At 61.6% G+C, this 20,490-nt stretch overlaps 1 protein-coding gene across 3 annotated transcripts in view; it reads right to left on the bottom strand.

Annotated features, from left to right (window-relative positions):
• Window positions 1-586: 586 nt before the first annotated feature.
• The window catches only part of ADAP1 (ArfGAP with dual PH domains 1), a 58,837-nt gene continuing 38,933 nt past the window's right edge, over window positions 587-20,490 (bottom strand). For all 3 annotated transcript variants that reach the window (XM_003895632.5, XM_017956528.3, XM_021935587.2), the window contains 7 exons: window positions 9,509-9,621; window positions 8,152-8,298; window positions 3,349-3,432; window positions 2,885-2,947; window positions 2,117-2,188; window positions 1,710-1,938; window positions 587-1,626 (listed from right to left, as the gene is read on the bottom strand). In XM_003895632.5, the coding sequence (XP_003895681.1) occupies window positions 1,598-1,626; window positions 1,710-1,938; window positions 2,117-2,188; window positions 2,885-2,947; window positions 3,349-3,432; window positions 8,152-8,298; window positions 9,509-9,621 (737 nt within the window). In that variant the 3' untranslated portion in view covers window positions 587-1,597. The remainder of the gene's footprint in view (window positions 1,627-1,709; window positions 1,939-2,116; window positions 2,189-2,884; window positions 2,948-3,348; window positions 3,433-8,151; window positions 8,299-9,508; window positions 9,622-20,490) is intronic.

Below are 20,490 nucleotides of genomic sequence, written 5' to 3'. Positions count from 1 at the left end.
GACCCAGGCCCAGTCCTCTCATTGCTGGGGTTTGGACCATGGTGCCTGGTGAGGCTGCGGGGCACTTGCCTGGGGTCTCAGCTCCAGGTGGGGGTATCTCACCCACATCCTCACCAGCACAGCCCCCTTGGGGACCCCTCCACCCTGCCCTGGGGCCCCAGCTCCTCATTGGAGAAGTGGGATTCAGCATGTTCTGTGTGAGGGCTGAGGGGCCCAACATGGGAGGGCTGGGAGGCGCAGGCACAGGGGACCCCCCCCCCACCCAGGATGCATCCCCCACACTCTCCTCCATGCTGAGCTGGGCTTGTCTTTCAGGCTGTGGGCTCTGCCCAGGAACTGCCTGGCAGGCCTCAGATGGAGGCAGCTGGGGAAGAGGTGCTGGGGAGCACTTCGGGTGGGGGCCAGCTTCCGTGCACAAGGAACATGGCGCTGTGACCAGCTCAGACACCGTGTCCTCCCTCCAAACCTCAGGGAGCAAAGGCCCTGTCAGGTCCCTGGGAGCAGACAAAGATTCTCCTGAAGCCAGGGGAGCAGGGCCATGTGTTCCCAGCCCAACCCCTCCCCACTCCATCCTCAGACACACAGCTGGAACCATGCCAGAGCCGCACTTTATTCCATGATGTGACACAGGGCAGTGGATGCCCGGCCTCGGGAACCCCCTCCCCCCCATGAGGGCTTGTCCAGGGCTCCCCTGGAACACACCTCAGCCAGGCAAGGCTGGGAGAGGGCTGGGCCCCCCAGGTGACCTGCAGACGCCCCCCCCACCTGCACGCCCCATACAAGGGGAGCCCTGGAGCCCGGCCTGCCTTGACAGGAAGGAGATAGGTGAGAAATAAATACACGGCTGGGCCACCAGCAGCAAGTGCGACAGTGCCCGGGCTCCCCCCGGGCCACGTCTGCCTCTGGTGGCCTCACCGCGGCCCAGGCCATTATCCCCAAGGGTTCAACCACCACTATCAGCGAGCACCGTGCTGGGCACACAGAGGCCACATGTGGTGGGACAGCAGCCTGGTAACCCCTCTAGCCAGGGAACCAGGAGCACGGGCTGGGGCGACTCCCGCCCAGGGAGGACCTGTGCGGATAATCCACCCAAACACCCCTACAGCCCCCACGGCCCCGTGACACACAACAGGCGCTCAATAAATACTTGTGGAGGTGGGGAGAGGGCGGGGCGGCATGCGAGCAGGGCCCAGTCCCCAGCGGCCGGCAGCTGCCAACCATGCCAGCCCCAAACAGGGCTCTGCGCTGAGGCCTGGAAGTTCCCTCAGCCATGGTGGGCGGCTTCTGGGGGCCGTGTCTGAGCTCGGGAGCCAGACTGGGCCCCGGAGGAAGGGGGGGCCCTGGGTCAGGGAGGGGCAGGTTGACTGGGTGTGGTCAGCAGCAGCGTGACGGGGTCAGAGGTCAGGGCCGGGGCTGCCTGCCTTGAGGTTCCAGAGAAGCACAAGGCCCTAGAGGCTCAGGCCCTACCTGGCAGCGCCCGGGCTGCCCTGAGGAGCAGGTGGGGCCAGGTGGCATCAGGACGCTGCAGCCCCCCATCCACAGGACCCCTCCGTCAGCCACAGTGAGTCCAGTGTCCGTGGGCCTCTGACCGCACTCGCTAGGGTTTATGCTTGAAGTGTGCCTCCACTGCAATGGAACAGGGTCCGGTGCTGTCACGGCTGCAGGGAACTGGGAGCCCGTCCAGGATGCTGGCCGCCCGCCCCCCTCACCTGCGTACTCCTGGGGCAGCATGGGCCTGTCCACCGCCTTCTGGAAGGCCGCCACCCACTCCCTCTGGTCGGACTCCGTCTCGCAGGCAAACAGAAACTTGCGGTCGGGCGTGACAATGGTGATGCCATGCGGCCAGTGGTGGCCCTGGGTGGATGGCGGGAACCCGTGCAGCACCGTGTAGCCACTCTCCTTGCTGCCGATGAAAACTTCCCCTCGGGCGAAGGCGTCCTGTGGGTGGAGACCACACTGGAGGCGGGGCCATCTCCCTTCCGGCTTCACTCAGAGCCAGGGGAGGCCACAGGCCAGGACTCGGGAGGCCACCCACCCTCCTGGTCACACATCAAGTAGCCCCAGCCAGTGAGCTGCCCCCCTGTGCTGGCCGGGCCGGGCCACAACTCTCCCTTACCAGGGGATCTTTAAAGTACATGAGCCTGCGGTCGTCCATGGTGAACCAGCGCTTCCGGAAGCCTTCTGTTTGCTGTGGGTCAGAGAGGGCCTGTGACTGGCAGGTCAGCCAAGGCAGGCCTGCATCCAGCCGGCAGCAGCACACCCCAGAGGGCAGGGTCCAGGCCAGCCCGGGTCAGTCACCTCCACTCATTCACATCTGCCACTGACCATGCCACACGAGGCCTCTGCACACGCCCGTCCTCCCAGCCCGGGTCAGTCACCTCCACTCACTCACGCCTGCCGCTGACCACGCCACACGAGGCCCCTGCACACGCCAACCCTCCAGCCTCCGCACGGCACCTCCCTCTTGCTCCTCCAGGTCCCCCAGCCCTCCCAGGGCCCCAGATGGGGGTTCAGGCCTCACTTATGAGCCCTCACACTTGCACTTCTGCTCCGGGACCACCAAGACTCCCGGGATTTCCCTCTCCCTCCCACATCTATGCCTCAGGGAGTGGCAAGACGTGGGCCCCTGGCCGCGCGGGTGCACAATCCCGTGGGTGAGGAAGCTGGTCGGACTGAGCAGGCAGGGAGGGTCTAACCAAAGCCTAGGACAGTGGCCCGGGTCTGCGGGGACCCTGACCAGGCACAGATAGGGGCCGTGAGGACCCACCAGACACTGACCAGTTTAAAACACTGAGGCAGCAGCTGGGAAGGTCACTGCACTTCAGCCCGAGACCCACCATGACACACCCCAGGCCACCCCAGGCTGCACGGGCGGCACACGCACCTTGGGCCCCGTCTTTTCCATGTAGCCTTCCTTCAGGTAGTTCCTGGAGAGCTTCGGCACCAGCTGGGGCAGGACACACCGGGCGGGGGGCCTCAGAAGCCCAGCTCAGGCCGAGACCCTCCCTGGCTGTGCCCCTCCGTGCTCCCCTCACCCTGGGCCACCAGGGCAGGGTCCAGGCCTGGCACAGCCTCTGCAGGGTCCACGTCTCTGCCTCTGCTTGCCACCCCTTTCCCTCCCCCTTTCCCTCCCCCTTTCCCTCTTGGCTGAGCTTAAGTTCTAGAGTGAGGCAGGAGAACTGCAGGTACTTCAGGGTGAGCCCTTGGCCAGTCCCAGGCCCACCCTAGGGCTCAATGTCATCCCAGAGTCAGGGCAGGAGGGCAGGAGGGCAGGAGGGCTCCCTCCACCCCCCACCCCCCCACCGCTGTCTGCCCTAGAGCTGACCACAGGGCCACCACTCAACTCACATCTGCGTCGCTGGCCCCCGGGAATGCCACCTGCAGGTAGTGGAAGCGGGCAGCTCGGAGTGCATTGAACCAGTCCACAATCTCCTAGGGGCAAAGGCAGGCACAGGCTTGGGCTCAGGAGGCTGCAGGGCTGGGGTCCCCACAGAGGGGCCATTTCCCCCAGAGCCCAGCCCCTTCCTCCTCCCCGGCACCTCAGCTCCCAGCAGTCCTGTGCAGGCCTGGCCTCTATGCCCGCACTGAGGCCAGCGCTGCTACCCAGGGGCTGCCCCTCTGTGGGAGGGTGGGTACAGACTCCCCCAGTGAAGTTCTGAGAAGAGCTGAAAGGCCTAAAGGCTAGGCTAGGCTGGGCTGGGCAATAATAAATTATCATCATAATAAATCACATCAATACCACATCAACAATTGATGATCACCGATATCAACACATCAATACCACAATCATCAACATATCAACACATCAAATTGATAACAATTGAGATCACCACATCAATCACATCATCAACACATCATCAACATAATCATCACTGACAATACCAATATCAATACCATCAATTGATCGGTCAACACATCACCGATTCGAACACCAAATAAATTACCATCATCAACATCAAATTACATCAACAACACATCACCACAATCAAACGACCAACACGTAACTGGGCTGGGCTGGGGCTGGGCTTGGGCTTGGGCTGGCGGGCTGGGCTAAGGGCCGGGCTTGGAGGGCTGGGCCAAGGGCTGGCTGGAAGGGCTGGGCTGGGCTAAGGGCTGGGCTGGCTGGGCTAAGGGCTGGGCTAAGGGCTGGGCTGGGGCTGGGCTGGGCTAAGGCTGGGCTGGGCTAAGGGCTGGGCTGGGCTAAGGGCTGGGCTGGGCTAAGGGCTGGGCTGGGCTAAGGCTGGGCTGGGCTGGGCTGGTAGCCACACACACACAGGCTGGCTGGCTGGCCAAGGGCTGGGCTGAGCTAAAGGCTGGGCTGGGCTGGGCTGAGCTAAGGGCTGAGCTTAAGGGCTGGGCTGGGCTGGGCTGGACAGCACAGGGCTGGACGGGGTCAGGGGCTGCCATCCAAGCTCACCCTGTGGCCCTGGCACTTCTGGGGCCTGGGCCAGCCTGCCTTCCTTTCAGATGGTGCTATTTTTATGAAGATCCTTATTTTGTAGCTCATGGAAGTCTTGGGGTGACGGGGGAAGGGAGGCTCATCTGTTTATAAACACTCTTGGAGCTGTGCCCCCTACCAAGAGTGCTGCGGCAGAGGGCAGAACTGCTGTCCAGGGAGCTGCCCTGGTCCTCTGGAGAGCGTGGAGCGGGCCAGCAGCCTAGAACAGAGGGCCCATGGCCCAGGCCTGGCACCCAGCCCCACGTCAGGTGCCCTTGGGGTCCGTCCAGACCTCAGCCTGGCTGTCCCCTGCCCCCAGACCCAGCGGCCCTCCTGGGGTCTGCCCAGACCCTTGGCCCCATGACCTTGTACCCTGAGCCCCGGGGCCCCTGTCCAGGCTATAGACTGGAGCTTCTGACCTCTGGAAAGGTGCCCATCTCCACTCTTGGCTCCACCCTCTCCTGGCCAGGAAGAACTAGGGAGCCCCATCCCTCTTCCCTTCTCTCATGTCCCCTTAGGCTTCTCCCCCAGCCCCTTTGGCCTTGAGTTTCGTCCCGCAGGCAAAGCCCCCAGCACTGGACCAATCCAGCCACAGCTTCTCCAGCTGACACCTGGTCCAGCACCAGCTGGAGGATGGTACAGCCCCAGTCTCCTCCTGCAGCAGTGGGATTGCCTCAGTCTCCTCCTGCAGCAGTGGGATTGCCCCAGTCTCCTCCTGCAGCAGTGGGATTGCCCCAGTCTCCTCCCTGTGTTGATCTCTCCTCCTGCAGCAGTGGGATTGCCCCAGTCTCCTCCTGCAGCAGTGGGATTGCCCCAGTCTCCTCCTGCAGCAGTGGGATTGCCCCAGTCTCCCTCCTGCTGTGTTCCCTCCCCTACTGTGTGTCCGCCACTGCCACCCTTCCTCCTAGGCCACGCCCACCAGCCACACCCACACCACCCAACCAGCCTCCCCTCCTTCCCCCTCCCACCCCGTTCCTCCGGCCCGCCCCATCCCATTTGGCCCCGCCCTCCCTCCAGCTAGAGGAAGCTGAACCTGTCCACACCGCGCTGCCCCAAAGGCCTTGGGAATTCACCACTCCAGGTCCCCCAGGAAATGGAGGGCGCTCTAAGCAGGAGAACTGGTTGGAAGCTCGCCCCTTGTCCCCCAGCAGGACATGGAGCCGGCTCTCGGGGGCTCTGGGCAGACGGGACATGGCTGGTGCACTCCAGGGAGCTCTGTGACCCTGCAGGCTGCAGCCCGAACTCCCTCAGCTCCCACCGCTGGGGGCCAAGCGCCTCTGCCTGGGCGGGGGGATTTATCTTCGGAGGATCTGACCTGCCCAGATTCCAGGATATCTGGGAAAGATTTCTCACAGGGAACACAGCAGATCAGACCGGCAGCAACTTAGAAGACAAAAACATTTTTCAGGAATAAGCAAGCTTCAAAAATTAGTATTAGTAAGATACCACAATCAAACCAAAAACAGCGTTTCAAAAAGGAATATTCAGCTAGGTACGGTGGCTCACCCCTGTAATCCCAGCGCTTTGGGAGGTTGAGGTCAGGAGTTGGACACCAGCCTGACCAACATGATGAAACCCCGTCTCTACTAAAAATACAAAGATTGCAACTGGACGCGGTGGCTCACACCTGTAATCCCGGCACTTTGGGAGGCCGAGGCAGGTGGATCACCTGAGGTCAGGAGTTTGAGACCAGCCTGACCAACATGGAGAAACCCCCATCTCTACAAAAAATACAAAATTTTTGGGCGTGGTGGCACATGTCTGTAATCCCAGCTGCTCGGGAGGCTGAGGCAGGAGAATCACTTGAACCTGGGAGGCAAAGGCTGCAGTGAGCCGAGACTGCACCATTGCACTCCAGCCTGGGTGACAAGAGTGAAACTCCGCCTCAAAAAAAAAAAAAATTGCCTGGGCGTGGTGGCACGTGCCTGTAGTCCCAGCTACTCAGGAGGCTGAGGCAGGAAAATCACTTGAACCCGAGAGGCAGAGGTTGCAGTGAGCTGAGATCGCACCATTGCACTCCAGCCTGGGCAACACAGCGAGACTCAATCTCAAAAAAAAAAAGAAAAAGAAATACTCCAAAAACCAAAGGTTCTCTGTAAAATTAAATACAAGAGAGCAGAAACAAAACCCTCAATACAGTGTTGGAGACAAAGTTGAAGAAATCTCCCAGACAGCAGAAGCAAAATGAGCCAGCTTAAGAGTGCCAACATCTCCATCATAACAGGAGTTTCAGAAAATGAGAACAGGGAAAGTGGAAGGAGGAAATTATTAGATAAGAAAGCAATCCCTGACCTCGTGGAAACCAGTAACTGGACTCGAAAGGCCACCCTGGGCCTGTACCCAGCACAGCAAAAGACGAGGGACTCTTGCCAACACACGCACGGCATCGGAGAATTTCAAAACCCCACAACAAACGTACTGGGACGGAAGAATCAGTGCAGAGCCTTCAGAACTAGCAGGAAAATTAACTCCAACCTAGAATTCTATATCTAGCCACAGTCTAAGCCAAGCAGGAGGTAGAACGTTCCAAGGTGCCAGGTGACAGGCCACTTTCCTTCCAAGCACATCACTTCTACCAAAAGGAACAAGTAAACTAAAAAGATGTGGGACCGGGCGAGATGAGCCTGCAGGAGCGAGATCTCCATGCCATGGGAGTCACGGGCTCCCGGTGCCCAACTGCCTCCAGAGAAAAGTCTGCAGACAGCCTACGGCAGCACACCGTCAACTGTGGCAGAGAACACAACCGCTTGCTGCGGGAAAAGTGATCGCAGCGTGCTCCGTCTGAGGTATCCAACGTCAGCCCCGTAACAACCCCAGGTGCAGACACCAGGAGAGCACGGTGGGCAGGGGACGGGGACGGGCACGTGGTAGGGCATGGAAAGAGCTGGAACCTCTACTTCCTCGTGGGAAGTTGTCAGATGGTGCCTAAAATGGGTAAATTTGCAGCAACACCAGCAGGTTATTTTTGGATACGGGGACAAATTCCCAACGGGGGTTAGGAGGGGCCTCAAACTTCTGTTTCTCAAGACTTGGGAACAATTTAGTGCTTTAGACCACGTGCACATAGACGGGTGATAAAAATAGAAACGAGAACCAATGCAACAGAGAGGCTGGACCCACCGCTGGGCCCCCTGCAGCCTGGCCCAAAGACAAAAGGATAGCTTTTGTGGGAGTTTTATCTGGGTTCCCCTCAAGCCCTCCAGAAATGAGGGGTGCACCCGCCCTCCCCACCGCCACGCCAAGGGCAGCCAAAGGAACACTGCCCAAACCAGCCCCAGAGCTGGCTGCTGTCCCCTTCTCCTCCCCATAGGACCCCAGTTCCCCCAAAGGCCCCCCGTGGGCATTGTGGGGGTGGTGGATCCTCTAGCCTGAGCTGGCAGCCCCCACTGACGGGGGCAGGCTGGGTGGCCCCAGAGACAGCACGGTGATCCGGTTCCTGGGCAGCCCGGCCCCGGGAGGGAGCCTGCTTCCTGCACATGTCTCCCCCTGCTGCCCACCCGGTGCCCACCCTCCTGTGCCCACCCTCCCAGACATCCAAGCACCTGCCTTCTCATGCCGCCCAGCCCGAGTGCCTGCCTTCCCACACTGTCCAAGCACCCACTGAGTGCCTGTCTTCCCACGCTGCCCAGCCCAAATGCCCGCCCTCTCGTGCCACTCAGCCTGAGTGCCCGCCCTCCCGTGCCGCCCTGGCCCGAGTGCGCGCTAGCGCCCACCTTCCCATCCTCATGGTAGATGAAGATGTTGCGCGTGCTGTTGTCCTTCAGGTAGGTGACCTGCAGGCCATGGGGGTGGCCGATCTTGGCCGGCTGGAAGGTGGCGTTTAGGTGCTCAATCTTCATCACAGCCTTAGGTTCCTTGGCCTGGGAAGGGGTGGGGTCTGAGCACCTCACAGGGGCCGCCATCCAAGCTCGGGGGAGCAGGAAGGGCAGACCCTGTGGGTGCTGACGACACACCTGCTGTGCTGTGTGGCTTTGAGCAAGTTACTTAACCTCTCTGAGCCTCGGCCTCCTGGTCTGTAAGCAGAAGGTAATGGCACCTCCCTCCCAGGGGTGATGGCGACTCAATGACACTGTGTGGGTGGCTTTTGACATCAGACATTGCACCCTTCCTCCCCAGGGGCAGCCCCGGGCCCCACACGGCATGGCAGCTCCCACAGGGGCAGGCCCCAGCCACCAGCCCACCTCCAGGCAGCCCCCGACAGCAGCGTGCCACAGCTCAGGGCGGGTGCTTCCGACCATCAGCCCACGGCCCTGGGGCCACCTCGCGGAGACCCTGCCATTCTTGCCAATGTGTGTGTCCTGTCCCGAGCCAGTCTCCCCAGGGTACCTCCAGGAAAGTTGGGGGCTTTCTGGGATCCTGGCTGGCTCCAGCGGGGCCCAGTGACTAGGTTCTCCCCCTCCCATGGCTGGGCCTGAGTTCAGGGGGCCCTGCCCGGCCACCCAGGCTCCTGGAAAGCCTCAGCTGCCCCACCCTGGGAGACACAAGGGCCGGGAGACACGAGGACCGGCACACAGAGGACCAGGAGACACAGAGGGCCGGGAGACACAGAGGACCGGGAGACACAGAGGACCGGGAGACACGAGGGCCGGGAGACACAGAGGACCAGGAGACACAGAGGACTGAGAGACACAAGGACCGGCACATGGAGGACCGGGAGACACAGAGGACCAGGAGACATGAGGGCCAGGAAACACAGAGGGCCGGCACACAGAGGACCGGGAGACACAGAGGGCTGGCACACGGAGGACCGGGAGACACAGAGGACCGGGAGACACAGAGGGCCAGCACATGGAGGACCAGGAGACACAGAGGACCGGGAGACACAGAGGACCAAGAGACACAGAGGGCCGGGAGACACAGAGGACCGGCACACAGAGGACCGGGAGACACAGAGGGCCGGCACACGGAGGCTTCACAGCCCATCACAGGCTGGTTCTCCTGGAGTGTCCCCATCGGGGGGGGCAGCAGGAAGGGCAGCTGAGGATGGACGTGGCCACCACAGGCCCCAGCGTGGGAGGCCAGGATGCTGCCCCGGGACAGGCCCCCACCCCACCCCTGTGTCTGGCTCACGTCATTTCTGTTGAAATACTTCAGGGCACCCTCTCGTTCCGTCAGCACAAACTTCCGGCTTAAAAACTGCCCATTGTCCCGGCCACGCTTCCAGAGAAAGCCCTCGCGGTACCCTGTGGGGGAGAGGACAGGAGTCAGACCACGACCGTGGATGGGGGAGAGGGGACACGGAGGAGACAGGGAGATGGACAGGGGAGAGGGGACATGGAGGAGGGGACATGGTGGGAGAGAGGATGTGGGGGGAGAGGGGACATGGGGGATGTGGTTCAGTAATGATGGATGATTGGTGAGGGGATATGACAGTGGACCAGGGCTGATGGCTGCAACCCTGGCCCGAGCCAGCCTGAGGAGGGCCTGGATGAGTGGGACATCCAACCAGCTATCCTTTACCAGCCCCCAGGGACCCCCTGCACCCTGGGTGGGCATGGCCAGAGCCACCATGGGCAGAGGCAGAGCTGGGTCCAACCACGTGCTGCCCAGGAGGACCAGGTTGGCCTCCACCCTCCTCCCTCAGCCATCCGCGACCGCTGGGTCCAGGTGGTGCCGTCCCCTCTTTTTTCAGGAAAGCTCATCTGAGGGGAGCCCAGCCCAAGCCCTCATCTCCACCTGTGGCCTCACGCACACCACACAGCCACAGAAAAGTGGACCAGGCATCCCCCTGGGAGCCTAAGCACCTGAACACACCACCTTCCATGTGTGGTTAGGACCTCACTGTGGCAGACGATCACAGGGGAGGGAGGCAGAGACATGAGGACAGGAGGGAAGGGGACGTGGCCATGGAAACTGAGGCCGGAGGGGGCTCCAGAGCCCAGGAGCACCGGGGAGATGCCAGAGGACCCGCCCCGAGCCCAGAACCAGCTCTGCCCACCCCAAGCCTCGAGCCCGTGGGATCATCCTGGAGCTCTGACCGCCAGAGCTGTGGGAGAATAAACGCACGTGGCTTCACCTCACTGAGCTGCGGTCAGTGACCGACGCGCAGCCGCTCAGAAGGGCGTTCCTATCGCCCCGGTCCCGCTCCCACTTCCGCTCCCTGTCCGTGGTTCCCATCGTTGCCCGTCCTTTCTCCTGCTCTAGAACTCCGTATCCTGCAGACTCAGACGCAGGTTTTTCTATGGCCCTGGCTCTCCCACCCCAACAGCACGTGGCTTGCAGGGTCTGCGTCCTGGGCTCTGTCTGCCGGGCCTCGGGTCACGTGCAGGTCCCGCCATCGGCAGCAGCTCTGTGGCTGGGGTTGAACGCGTCCTCAGTGGGTGCTGCCTCTCCCGGGGTGACGGGGCCATCTGCCGAGCATCCGTGGGCCTCTCCCGGGGTGACGGGGCCGTCTGCGGAGCGTCTGTGGGTCCCTCGGGGCCGTCTGCGGAGCGTCCGTGGGCCTGTCTGTGGCCCCTCCCCCATTACTTCAGAGACCACTGGCTTGGGGACAGCATCCTGTCCTGCTGGCCACGTGGCCTTGGAGCCCCTCGAGGGGTCATCTGAGGGCAGGGGCTGCTGACCTGTGCCACAGGGAGGCGAGGAGGCTGTGGGTTCCAGGTGGGGCTAAACAGCCACCTGCAGCAGCCACCAGGCCAGACAGAGCCTCAGCCGGCTCAGATTCCAGACACCGCCCCTCAGCCCTGACCCCCAAGCCTCCTGCTCCCCGGCGTCCCCTCCCCAGCTCAGACAGCCCCATCCCAACACCAGAGACCAGGGGCTATTTTCTCTGCTGAGATGCCATAAAATGCCTGGCATCGGGGAGGGGACAGCTGGCGCCGTCGGGGAGGGGGCCCTGGGCTGTCTTGGATGGTGCCAGACCAGGCCTGCTCCCTGCACAGCCTGGAGCTCCCTGCCTCCCAAGTCTGTACAAGGCTGACTTCCCAGCCCCGTGCACACAGCAGCAGCCGGGAACCCCCTTCCCACGGAGGAACCCCCTTCTTCTGCTTCTCACTGGGAGAGCGAGGCCACCAGTGTCCCTCAGGCCCAGGCAGGGTCTGCTCAGAACGCCTGTTGACTGAGCCCCTGCCCGGGCACAGCTGGGCATCCCCATGGCTCTGCCTCTGGCATCAGGACCTCTCTGGATGCAGCGCTTCGTGGCTGAGGGTGGATGCCAAGAAGTGTCCAGGGCGGCTTAGCAGCAGCAAGCCCAGCAGTGCTTCCTGGCCTGCCGCTCACGGCCTTGTGTGCACCCCGGGGAGCCTCCAAGGCATGCATGTCTGTGTCACCGATGCAGACAAATTCGGGCCACCTCGCCCACGGGGGCTGGAGCTGGCTGGGTCCAGTGTGTGTGGCTCCACAGATCCCTGCCCAGGATGCAGCGGCGACTCCTTCCAGCCACCAGGCTCCGGAGGCCACAGGGTGGGGAGGCGCCCCCGCCATGCCCGCTGCGCCCAGCAGGTGGCAGCAGTGCCCCAGGAAGCGCACAGGCCACAGGGTTGGGGAAGCCACTGCCCCCTCTGCGCGCGGCGGGTCTGGTGTTCTCGGGGTCCAGACGCCAGTGCTGTCCTCCCAACAGCAGGCGCCAGGACTCCGCATTCCAGGGGTGGTGACGACGCAGGAGTGTATTTCAGGACGGCCCTGGCCACCATTCCGAACTCGCCCCACGCCCAGTCTGGACCTCAGGCTGAGCCTCTGCTCGCCCCAAGCCTGGCCAGCCCCTTGGCCTCGCTGGGGAGGGCCAGGACCTCAGGGTCTGCAGCCCCCTGTGGACTCCACGGGTGGCACCGGCAACAGCCAATGAGACGGAGCTTCTCCCCACAGCGCAGCCCCTCACAGGGCAGCATCCTGGACAGTCGGGTGGGCTGAGGCGAGAAACGGCCATTTTCTCTTAAAGTTTAAGACTCGTGAGTCCTAGGAGAGACCAGAGGACTCAACCAGCATTTATCAAACACCTACTGTGTGCCGGGCCCTGCTGTGAGCTGGTCCCACTGTGTGCCAGGTCTAGTCCCACCTGTGGGGAGCGGGGTCCAGTCCACACCCCATGCCCTGCTCAGAGGCCTCTCTCAGGAGCACCCCCCTCCGCCTACCTCAGGGCTAAGAGCAGGAAAGATTCTCAGCGACACCACGACCCACGAGAACAGCAAAACCAAACCAGCGTGCATGCACACACACACACACACACGCACACACACACGCACGCGCACACACACACACGCGACGTCCGACTGCCGGCGGGGACACCGGCCCTTCCATGCTGCCCGTGGGGACATAAGGTGCCCAGTCCCTGGAAAGCAGCCAGACCGTTTCTTCCACCACAGTGAAGCGCACACATCACATGCCTCAGAGAGAAGTGAAATCCGAGGAAACAGGAACAGCCTTCACGTAAAGCCCACGCCCATTTACGAGGCTCAGTCTTTTTTTTTCCCCCCAGGCTGGAGTGCAGGGGCACTATCACAGCTCACCACAGCCTTGACCTTCCAGGCTCAAGTGATCCTCCAGCCTTGGCCTCCCAAGTAGCTGGGACCACAGACGCATGCCACCACACCCAGGTAAGTTTTGTATTTTTTTTGTAGAGATGGGAGCTCACTGCGTTGCCCAGGCTGGTCTCGAACTTCTGACCTCAGGTGACCCTCCTGCCTCTCCCCCCACTGTGCTGGGGTTGCAGTGTGAGCCCCACGCCTGGCCCGAGACTGCTGGGTTTTGGATTTATCAGAGCTGGAACTGCACTCTAAATAGGATATGCAAAGTAGATGTAAATCACACCTCACGTATGTGATTTATATGCTAATTTTCTTGTAAACTGGGGCAGGGAAGCATGTGGCCCTGCTCTGAGTGACAGCTCACAGGTGGTGGTCCCTCTGGGTTGGGAACTGGGTCCTCATATCTCATGGTGCCTCTGGCCTTCCACAGGAACGGGTGCACCATGAAGGGGTGGCTTCTGGGCACAGGGCCAACGCCCTGATCACTGCACCCTGACCGTCCCCGTGAAGGGCCTGGACCTGGCTTCCGGTCTTTGGGTCCTAGCAGCTCCTGCCCTCCTCCAAGAGGCAAACACTGGAGCTCACGGTGGCTCGGCAGAGCAGCGTCTCCTTGCTGGGCAAGGCCCCAGAGTTGAAGGCCTCGTCCATGAGCCTGCACAGGGCTCCATCTCTCCCTGCCTGCTGCTTGGCTGCCTGGCCCATCCACCCACACTCTCCAACCCATTAATGCACCTTCCCCAGGTTGGTGCGTCTGGGGCCGGCAGAGGCTGAGAGCCAGCAGCCGTATCCTGCAGAGGGCTCCAGGTCCCAGCTCCACCCTGCCTGGGGCTCTCTCTCCAAACAGCCAGGACAGGCAGGCTCCCCTGCTCCCAGGGGTGAGGCCAGAGGGTGAGTGAGGGCTCCTGGGGTCAGCTCTCATCTGTTCCTGTTCTCATACAGCCCACAGCATGGGTCCTGGCTCCCGACAGGCCTGGAGAGAACCCCTCAACTCACACACGGGCTCACAGCTTCCACAGCGCCTTCCCGCCTAGAGTGGCACATGAACGCCCCCATCCCCGCCAGGCTGCCCAGGCTGCAGGAGGCGCTACCCTCAGGGCCAGGTCAGCCCCAGGGTACCTCCTCCCCAAGCCCCAAACCCTGAGGTCCCCGCACAGGGGCCCCAAAGCCCAAGAGCAAACCCATAAGACAAACACGGTGGGAAGGGGGCAGGGATCCCACAGAGGGCCAGGAGCCGGCACCCGCCCAGGGAGGGGCAATGGGGCAACCCTACCACCTCTGGCCAGGCCCTAAACACCCATCCCCCGAGGGGCAGCCTCGTGGTCTCCAGCCAGGCCCCAAACACCCATCCCCCCCGAGGGGCAGCCCTACAGCTTCTGGCCAGGCCCCAAACACCTGTCCCCTCAAGGGCCGCCTGAGGCCTCGCGCTGCCTGCAAGGAATGACTGGTGATGTTCCCAATAATGCCCTCGTCCCGCACACCATCGTCCCCACTGTATGGACAGGGAAACCGAGGTCCCAGATCTCATGCACGGCCCCAGCCCCCTCCTGGGCTCCGTCTGCCCCGTGACATTTAGGGCAATGGTCGGCCCATCCCTGCCTGGCACCACCAGGAGGGGCCATCCCGAACCACAGGGGAAACCACGGAAGCCCCCGCAGGAGCACGGGGTCCGGAGCCTGGGGCAGGAAGCCCTGCATCTCAGTGAGGCCAGGGCCTGGCCCTCAGGACAACATGAGGCATTGTCCAGGCCCCTGTGAAAGGCACCATTGAGGCTGTGGCCCAAGGCGGGGCCAGCCCGGGGTGGGAGCAGCTGTCACCAAGGTCACCCCCAGGGGCAGGTGGCGGGGCAAGGCTGGCTCAGACACAAGGATAAACCCCCACATCTGGGGGAGGGGTGCGGCGCGTCCCCACGCTGTGACCTTGGCCAAGGAAGGTGGCACAGAGGGTCGGGGAGCCCGGCTGGTCCAGTGGTCTGAGGTTCACCTGGGGCCGCAGCGGCACATGCTTCCACTATGCCCTGACGCCAAGGGTTTCTCCCCCCCGTCCTTTGTCATCAAAGAGCATCTCGGGGAGACATAGCGGCCACAGAGGGGCTTCCCTGCCACAGGTTACTGCACCGTGCACCTCGGGGGCATTTCTACTTCCCTCACTTCTCCTGCATTTATTTATTTTCATACGGAGTCTGTAGTCGTCCAGGCTGGAGTGCAATGGCGTGATCTCGGCTCACTGCAACCTCCACTTCCCAGGTTCAAGCGATTCTCCTGTCTCAGCCTCCTGAGTGGCTGGAGCTACCACGCCTGGCCTATTTATGTTTTAAGACAAGGTCTCTGTGGCTCAGGCTGGAATACAGTGGTACAATCACAGTTCACTGCAGTCTTGACCTCCTGGGCTCAGACCATCCTCCCAACTCAGTCTCCCGAGTAGCTGGGACCACAGGCGCCCCCATGCCCAGCTAATTAAACTTTTTCTTGAGATGGGGTCTCCCCACGTTACCCAGGTGGTCTTGAACTCCTGGCTCAAGCAATCCTCCCACCTCAGCCTCCCAAACTGCTGCAATGACAGGCGGGAGCCCCGGTGCCCAGCCTTCTTTTGTATTATCTGGAATTCGTGTGCAAAGGCTGCTGGCCTTCTCCCCTTCCTGTTTACTGATTCCATTCTTTATGTCTATGTCTATTGACCTGGGGACGTGTAGCTTGCTCCCTGGGTTATAATCCCCTTATACCATCTCCCTTTTGTTGCTCAAGTTACTCCAGCTTTAGCCATTAAAAGCTCCTTCAGGCAACAGAGCGAGACTCCGTCTCAAAAAAAAAAAAAAAAGGCTCCTTCAGAGGCCGGGTGTGGTGGCTCATACCTATCATCTCAGCACTCTGGCAGGCCAAGGCAGGTGGTCACCTGAGGCCAGGAGTTCGAGACCATCCTGGCCAACATGATGAAACCCCGTCTCCACTAAAAATACAAAAATTAGCAGGGCTTGGTGGCGGGCACCTGTAGTCCCAGCTACTAGGGAGGCTGAGGCAGGAGAATGGCGTGAACCTGGGAGGTAGACGTTGCAGTGAGCTGAGACTGCACCATTGCACTGCAGCATGGGCAACAGAGCAGGGGAAAAAAAAAGAAAGAAAAAAAAAAACTCCTTCAGAAAAGCCCAGTGGTGCCGGGCGCAGTGGCTCGCGCCTGTAATCCCAGCACTTTGGGAGGCCGAGGCGGGCAGATCACGAGGTCAGGAGATCGAGACCATCCTGGCTAACACGGTGAAACCCTGTCTCTACTAAAAATACAAAAAATTAGCCGGGCGTGGTGGCGGGCGCCTGTAGTCCCAGCTACTCGGGAGGCTGAGGCAGGAGAATGGCCTGAACCCGGGAGGCAGGGCTTGCAGTGAGCCAAGATCCTGCCACTGCACTCCAGCCTCGGCGACAGAGTAAGACTCTGTCTCAAAAATAAAAATAAAAAAAAAAGCCCAGTGGTGATCCTTCCTTTTGGGTGCCCTAACAGAGGGATAGAGTGGGGCTCCCCTTTCCTCAGCCATGGTCCCTGGGTGGCATGGCCCACATTCAGGACTCCTGGGGCTCCCGCCCTGTGAGAACAACACAGCCAAGGTGCGGGCTGTGGGCACTGGGCATGGTGCAGCCTCTGGGAGTTCCTGGTTCCGGCTCATTCCGGAGCAGGCCTGCAGTCACTCCTCTGTGTGGAGCGGGATCCGCCTGGCCCAGGCCTCACCCGGCCAACTTGGGGTTGGGGTGTGGCAGCCCCTTCCCAAGCCCCGAGCTTCCCCCTTCCTCCCGGGCTCTGCCGCGGGGACTTCTGTATTTCCCTGTGGTCCTGAGGTGCCGCCGCTGCCGTGAGAAAGTGCTCTTGTGGCAAACCCAGGGAGCAGGGCAGGAAATGCCGCCGGGAATCCCCAGTGCACTCTGCAAGGGCTTAGGGAGGCCCGGGAACTACCAACTGGCCCTGGAACCCTGTGCAGGGGACTCTGGCCGCGGGGCCACCCCAGACAGGAGGACACGTCCTCTCCTGCTGCCCAGACGTGGGCTCAGGGTGGGGGCCATGGGGAGGCTCGGGGGGTCCCTGAGGTCTAACCCTGAGCACCAGACACCTGCTCCCTCATCAACCTAGCAACGGGCAGGACCTGGGATTCCAAATAGCAGCGGGCAGCTAGGTCTATGGGAGGGGTGCCCTGGAGCCCCTGAACACACAAGGAGACAGGCGTCTCACCCCCAGCCCTGTGCAGCACTCAGAGACAGCAGCCTGAGGCACAGACGGTCACTGCCTGCTGGTCCCCAGGCACCTGACCATCTGAACGGCCAGGCCTTAATGCCTACGGACCAGGCTGCAGGGGCAGGGTAGAGGGAAGGCTGTGAGCAGCCCTGCCCTGAGCAGGTGGGTGTCAGTAGGACCTGAGCACAGGGCCGTATGGCTCAGGCACCTCTGGGTCCCTGGGGGATCCCAGCAGCCTCCCTGCAGCCGGGGCTCTGGGGCCCGAGGCCCTCTGGCTGGCATGCCTGGCGCCTCCTGCACAACCTAGAAGGTCCTGTGGCTCACGGATGGCTGGGCAAAGGCCTCGGTGGAGGCAGGGACAGACCCACACCCCCAAGGCCTGCAGACACCCGGGATTCTGTTCCTATAACGTTCAGGGCCCTGTGGGGAAGGGTGGGAGACGCAGGCAAGGAGGCGGCAGCATTAGCATCCTGGGTAGCAACGGCCTTAAAGAAACAGGATGGGGCCGGGCACGGCGGCTCACGCCTGCAATCCCAGCACTTTGGGAGGCTGAGGCAGGCAGATCACGAGGTCAGGAGTTCGAGACCACCCTGGCCAACATGGTGAAACCCCATCTCTATTAAAAAAATAGAAAAATTAGTTGGGTGCCTGTAATCCCAGCTACACTGGAGGCTGAGGTAGGAGAATCACTTGAACCCAGGAGGTGGAGGTTGCAGTGAGCTGAGATCACACCACTGCACTCCAGCCTGGGCAACAGAGCTAGACTCTGTCTCAAAAAAAACAACAAACAAACAGGACTACAGAATAGGAATGCTGGGTTAAAGGCCTCCACGCTACCAGTGGCTGCAGCTGCCGGCCCTTTAGTGGGAGCAGAGGTGAAGGTCTGGGGTCTTATCCACTCAACGGGGGCCTCCAGAGGCCTGGGGAGCTGGCGTTCAGAGGTAAGGAGGCCTCTGGAGACAAGGCTAGCACCGAAGGTCAACCACCCGCCTGGGAGAAAGGTCTGGAAGTCTCCTACTCACCCCTTTCAGTGTGGGAGAGGTTTCTCTTTCAGGGAGGGCATATCCAGACCCCACCTTCAACACCAATGACCCGGCAGTGGAGAGGAGACCCGGTGGGACAGGCGGGACCCCAGCACTCCCAGCTACCAGCCTCAGGCCTCAGCTTCCAGGACCGCCTGCAGCCTCGAAAAGTAATGCACGGGGCCCTGAGCAGGCCCTGAAGGAGCCACAGGCAGCAGCCGCTCTGGAGGGATAGGAGACTTCCCCTCGCTCGGAGGGATGGGAACCTTCCCCTCGGCTCGGGCGCTCCATACTCTCCCTGCAGCTTTACACCCTTGGCCCGGTCCCACCTCCATGGCCCTCCTCTGAGCTCTCCAGCCTGGTCTGAGTGTTCCTGTGCTTAGAGAAACAGCAGTCACACGCTATGGCGCAGCCGCTGTTCACGGCCCCATGCCCTCTGCAAGAGGCTGCCACACGCCTGCCAGGTAACACCTGGCCACAGCACTCACTGCACCTTCACGAAGGGCCAGCCCTGCGCTCAAACCTGCGCACTTCACCTGTCCCACACACACCCGTGCACCTGCCCACCATCCTCACACCTGTCCAGGGGAGACAGCAGAGGGCGCAGCCCACGGGGCCTGGTCTCCACAGGCCGACCACGAGCCTGGAGCCGCAGGTGTGGCCGCCCCGCTGGGCCTGGTATGAGAAAGTGGACATTCTCTCAGCATGGCCTTCAGAGGCCAGCAGGCAAGACCAAGGCCCCAGCCTCTGACCCTGCAAGCCAGTGTGTGCCTGAAAATCTCTGCCCCAGGGGACCCTGCTGGGAGACCCCTCCCTCCCTCCAACCTATGCCCGAGGGCCCCGAGTCTACCCTGCTGGGTGGGAGGCCCCTCCCTTCCTCCGACCCCTGCCCAAAGGTCACACGGAAGGCTTTAGCTCATCTCAAATGCTCTCAAGGCACCGGGAATATCTCAGACAACAGCAAAGGCGGGAGCGGGATTCCAATGGGGCGGCCTCGGGCCTGGGGCGGAAGGCGTCTTGGGTCACCAGGGCTATCACCACCTCCTGACCCTGAGCCCAACGACACCCGAATACACCTGCAGAACCCGCACTTACTGCCCACGAGACGCTGTCTGCCACCTGCACGCACCCCCACTTCTGGAACCCAGACCCTGATCTTCTCCAGAAGGATGAACCCAGGGGCCAGAGGCAGGCACACAACCCAGGGTGCCACGTCTCCCAAGCCACATCCCGGGCCCAACCGGTCAGAGCCGATGAGACAGGGACTTTTCCCAAAACTTCCGTGAGCCACGCCTGACCTTTCCGGGCAGCCCGGGAGAGCGGGGATGTAAAACCCAAACTCGCTGAAGGAGGTGGCCACCAGGAGGGTTGGTGCCAACCCAGAGACGCAGAACTAGGAAGAGGAGATGCTGAAACCAGGGCCCAACACCACCAACTGAACCCCTAGATCAAGCTGTGCCTGAAGCCAGCCCTGTTATTCCAGCCAATCTATTTCCAGTTTTGCTCACATCCAGTTAAGTTTAGTTTTCCATCCTTTACAACCAGAGGATTCTGATACAAAAGCAGACACAAAACTCAGTCCTGTGGTCATGCCAGCCCAGCCCACGCCTGCCTCTGAAATGAAGTCACGCGCCACCTTGCTACAAATTGCTAAGATGTTTTTGCCGAGGGAAACAGAGGGGCTCTGGGGTGATTCTTTGGGGGTTTCAGGCAGGAGCAGAGCGAGGGGTGTGCTGGGCGCTGAGCAGGCCCAGGTACCCGTGTGTTCATCCCCTGACCGTTTCTTGCTCTCTCCCTCACACACACAGGGATTCTTAAGAGGAGGAAATTGCTGTCTAGGTGGACAGTAATTGAAAACGCCTGCACAGGCCGGCTGTGTGCCAAGTGGGGGTTGCGGGGTGGGGGCGCAGGAGCCGCTCTGGAGGAGGGCAGAGCCAACAGGGCCGCTGCATGAGATCCCAGCCTGACCTCGGGAGGTGCCTTGCTCAGGCCTGGGGCAGCCTCCCACTGGTCACCCCGGTCACCTCGCGCCACTGCTGGTAGAAAATCCACGGTCCTGACAGAGCCCAGGGAGGCGTACGGGACGGGGCAGAGTGCCAGCTCCACCAGGGAGGGCCGGGAGGGGCTGGAGCACTGGGGGTTAGGGGCTCCTCCACCAACCCCGCCTACAATGCCAGGACTGTGTTCAGCCATTTCAGGGCCACCTCTCTTCCACATATTTTGAGACAGAGTTTTGCTCTGTCGCCCAGGCTGGAGTGTGGAGGTGCAATCTTGGCTCATTGCAACCTCCACCTTCCAGGTTCAAGCAATTCTCCTGCCTCAGCCTCCCGAGTAGCTGGCATTACAGGCACCTGCCACC

This window comes from Papio anubis, chromosome 4 (genome assembly GCF_008728515.1).
Source record: "Papio anubis isolate 15944 chromosome 4, Panubis1.0, whole genome shotgun sequence".
NCBI lineage: Eukaryota > Metazoa > Chordata > Mammalia > Primates > Cercopithecidae > Papio > Papio anubis.
Note: the sequence above shows the minus strand (reverse complement) of the source record. Positions and strands in the feature narration are given on the sequence as shown.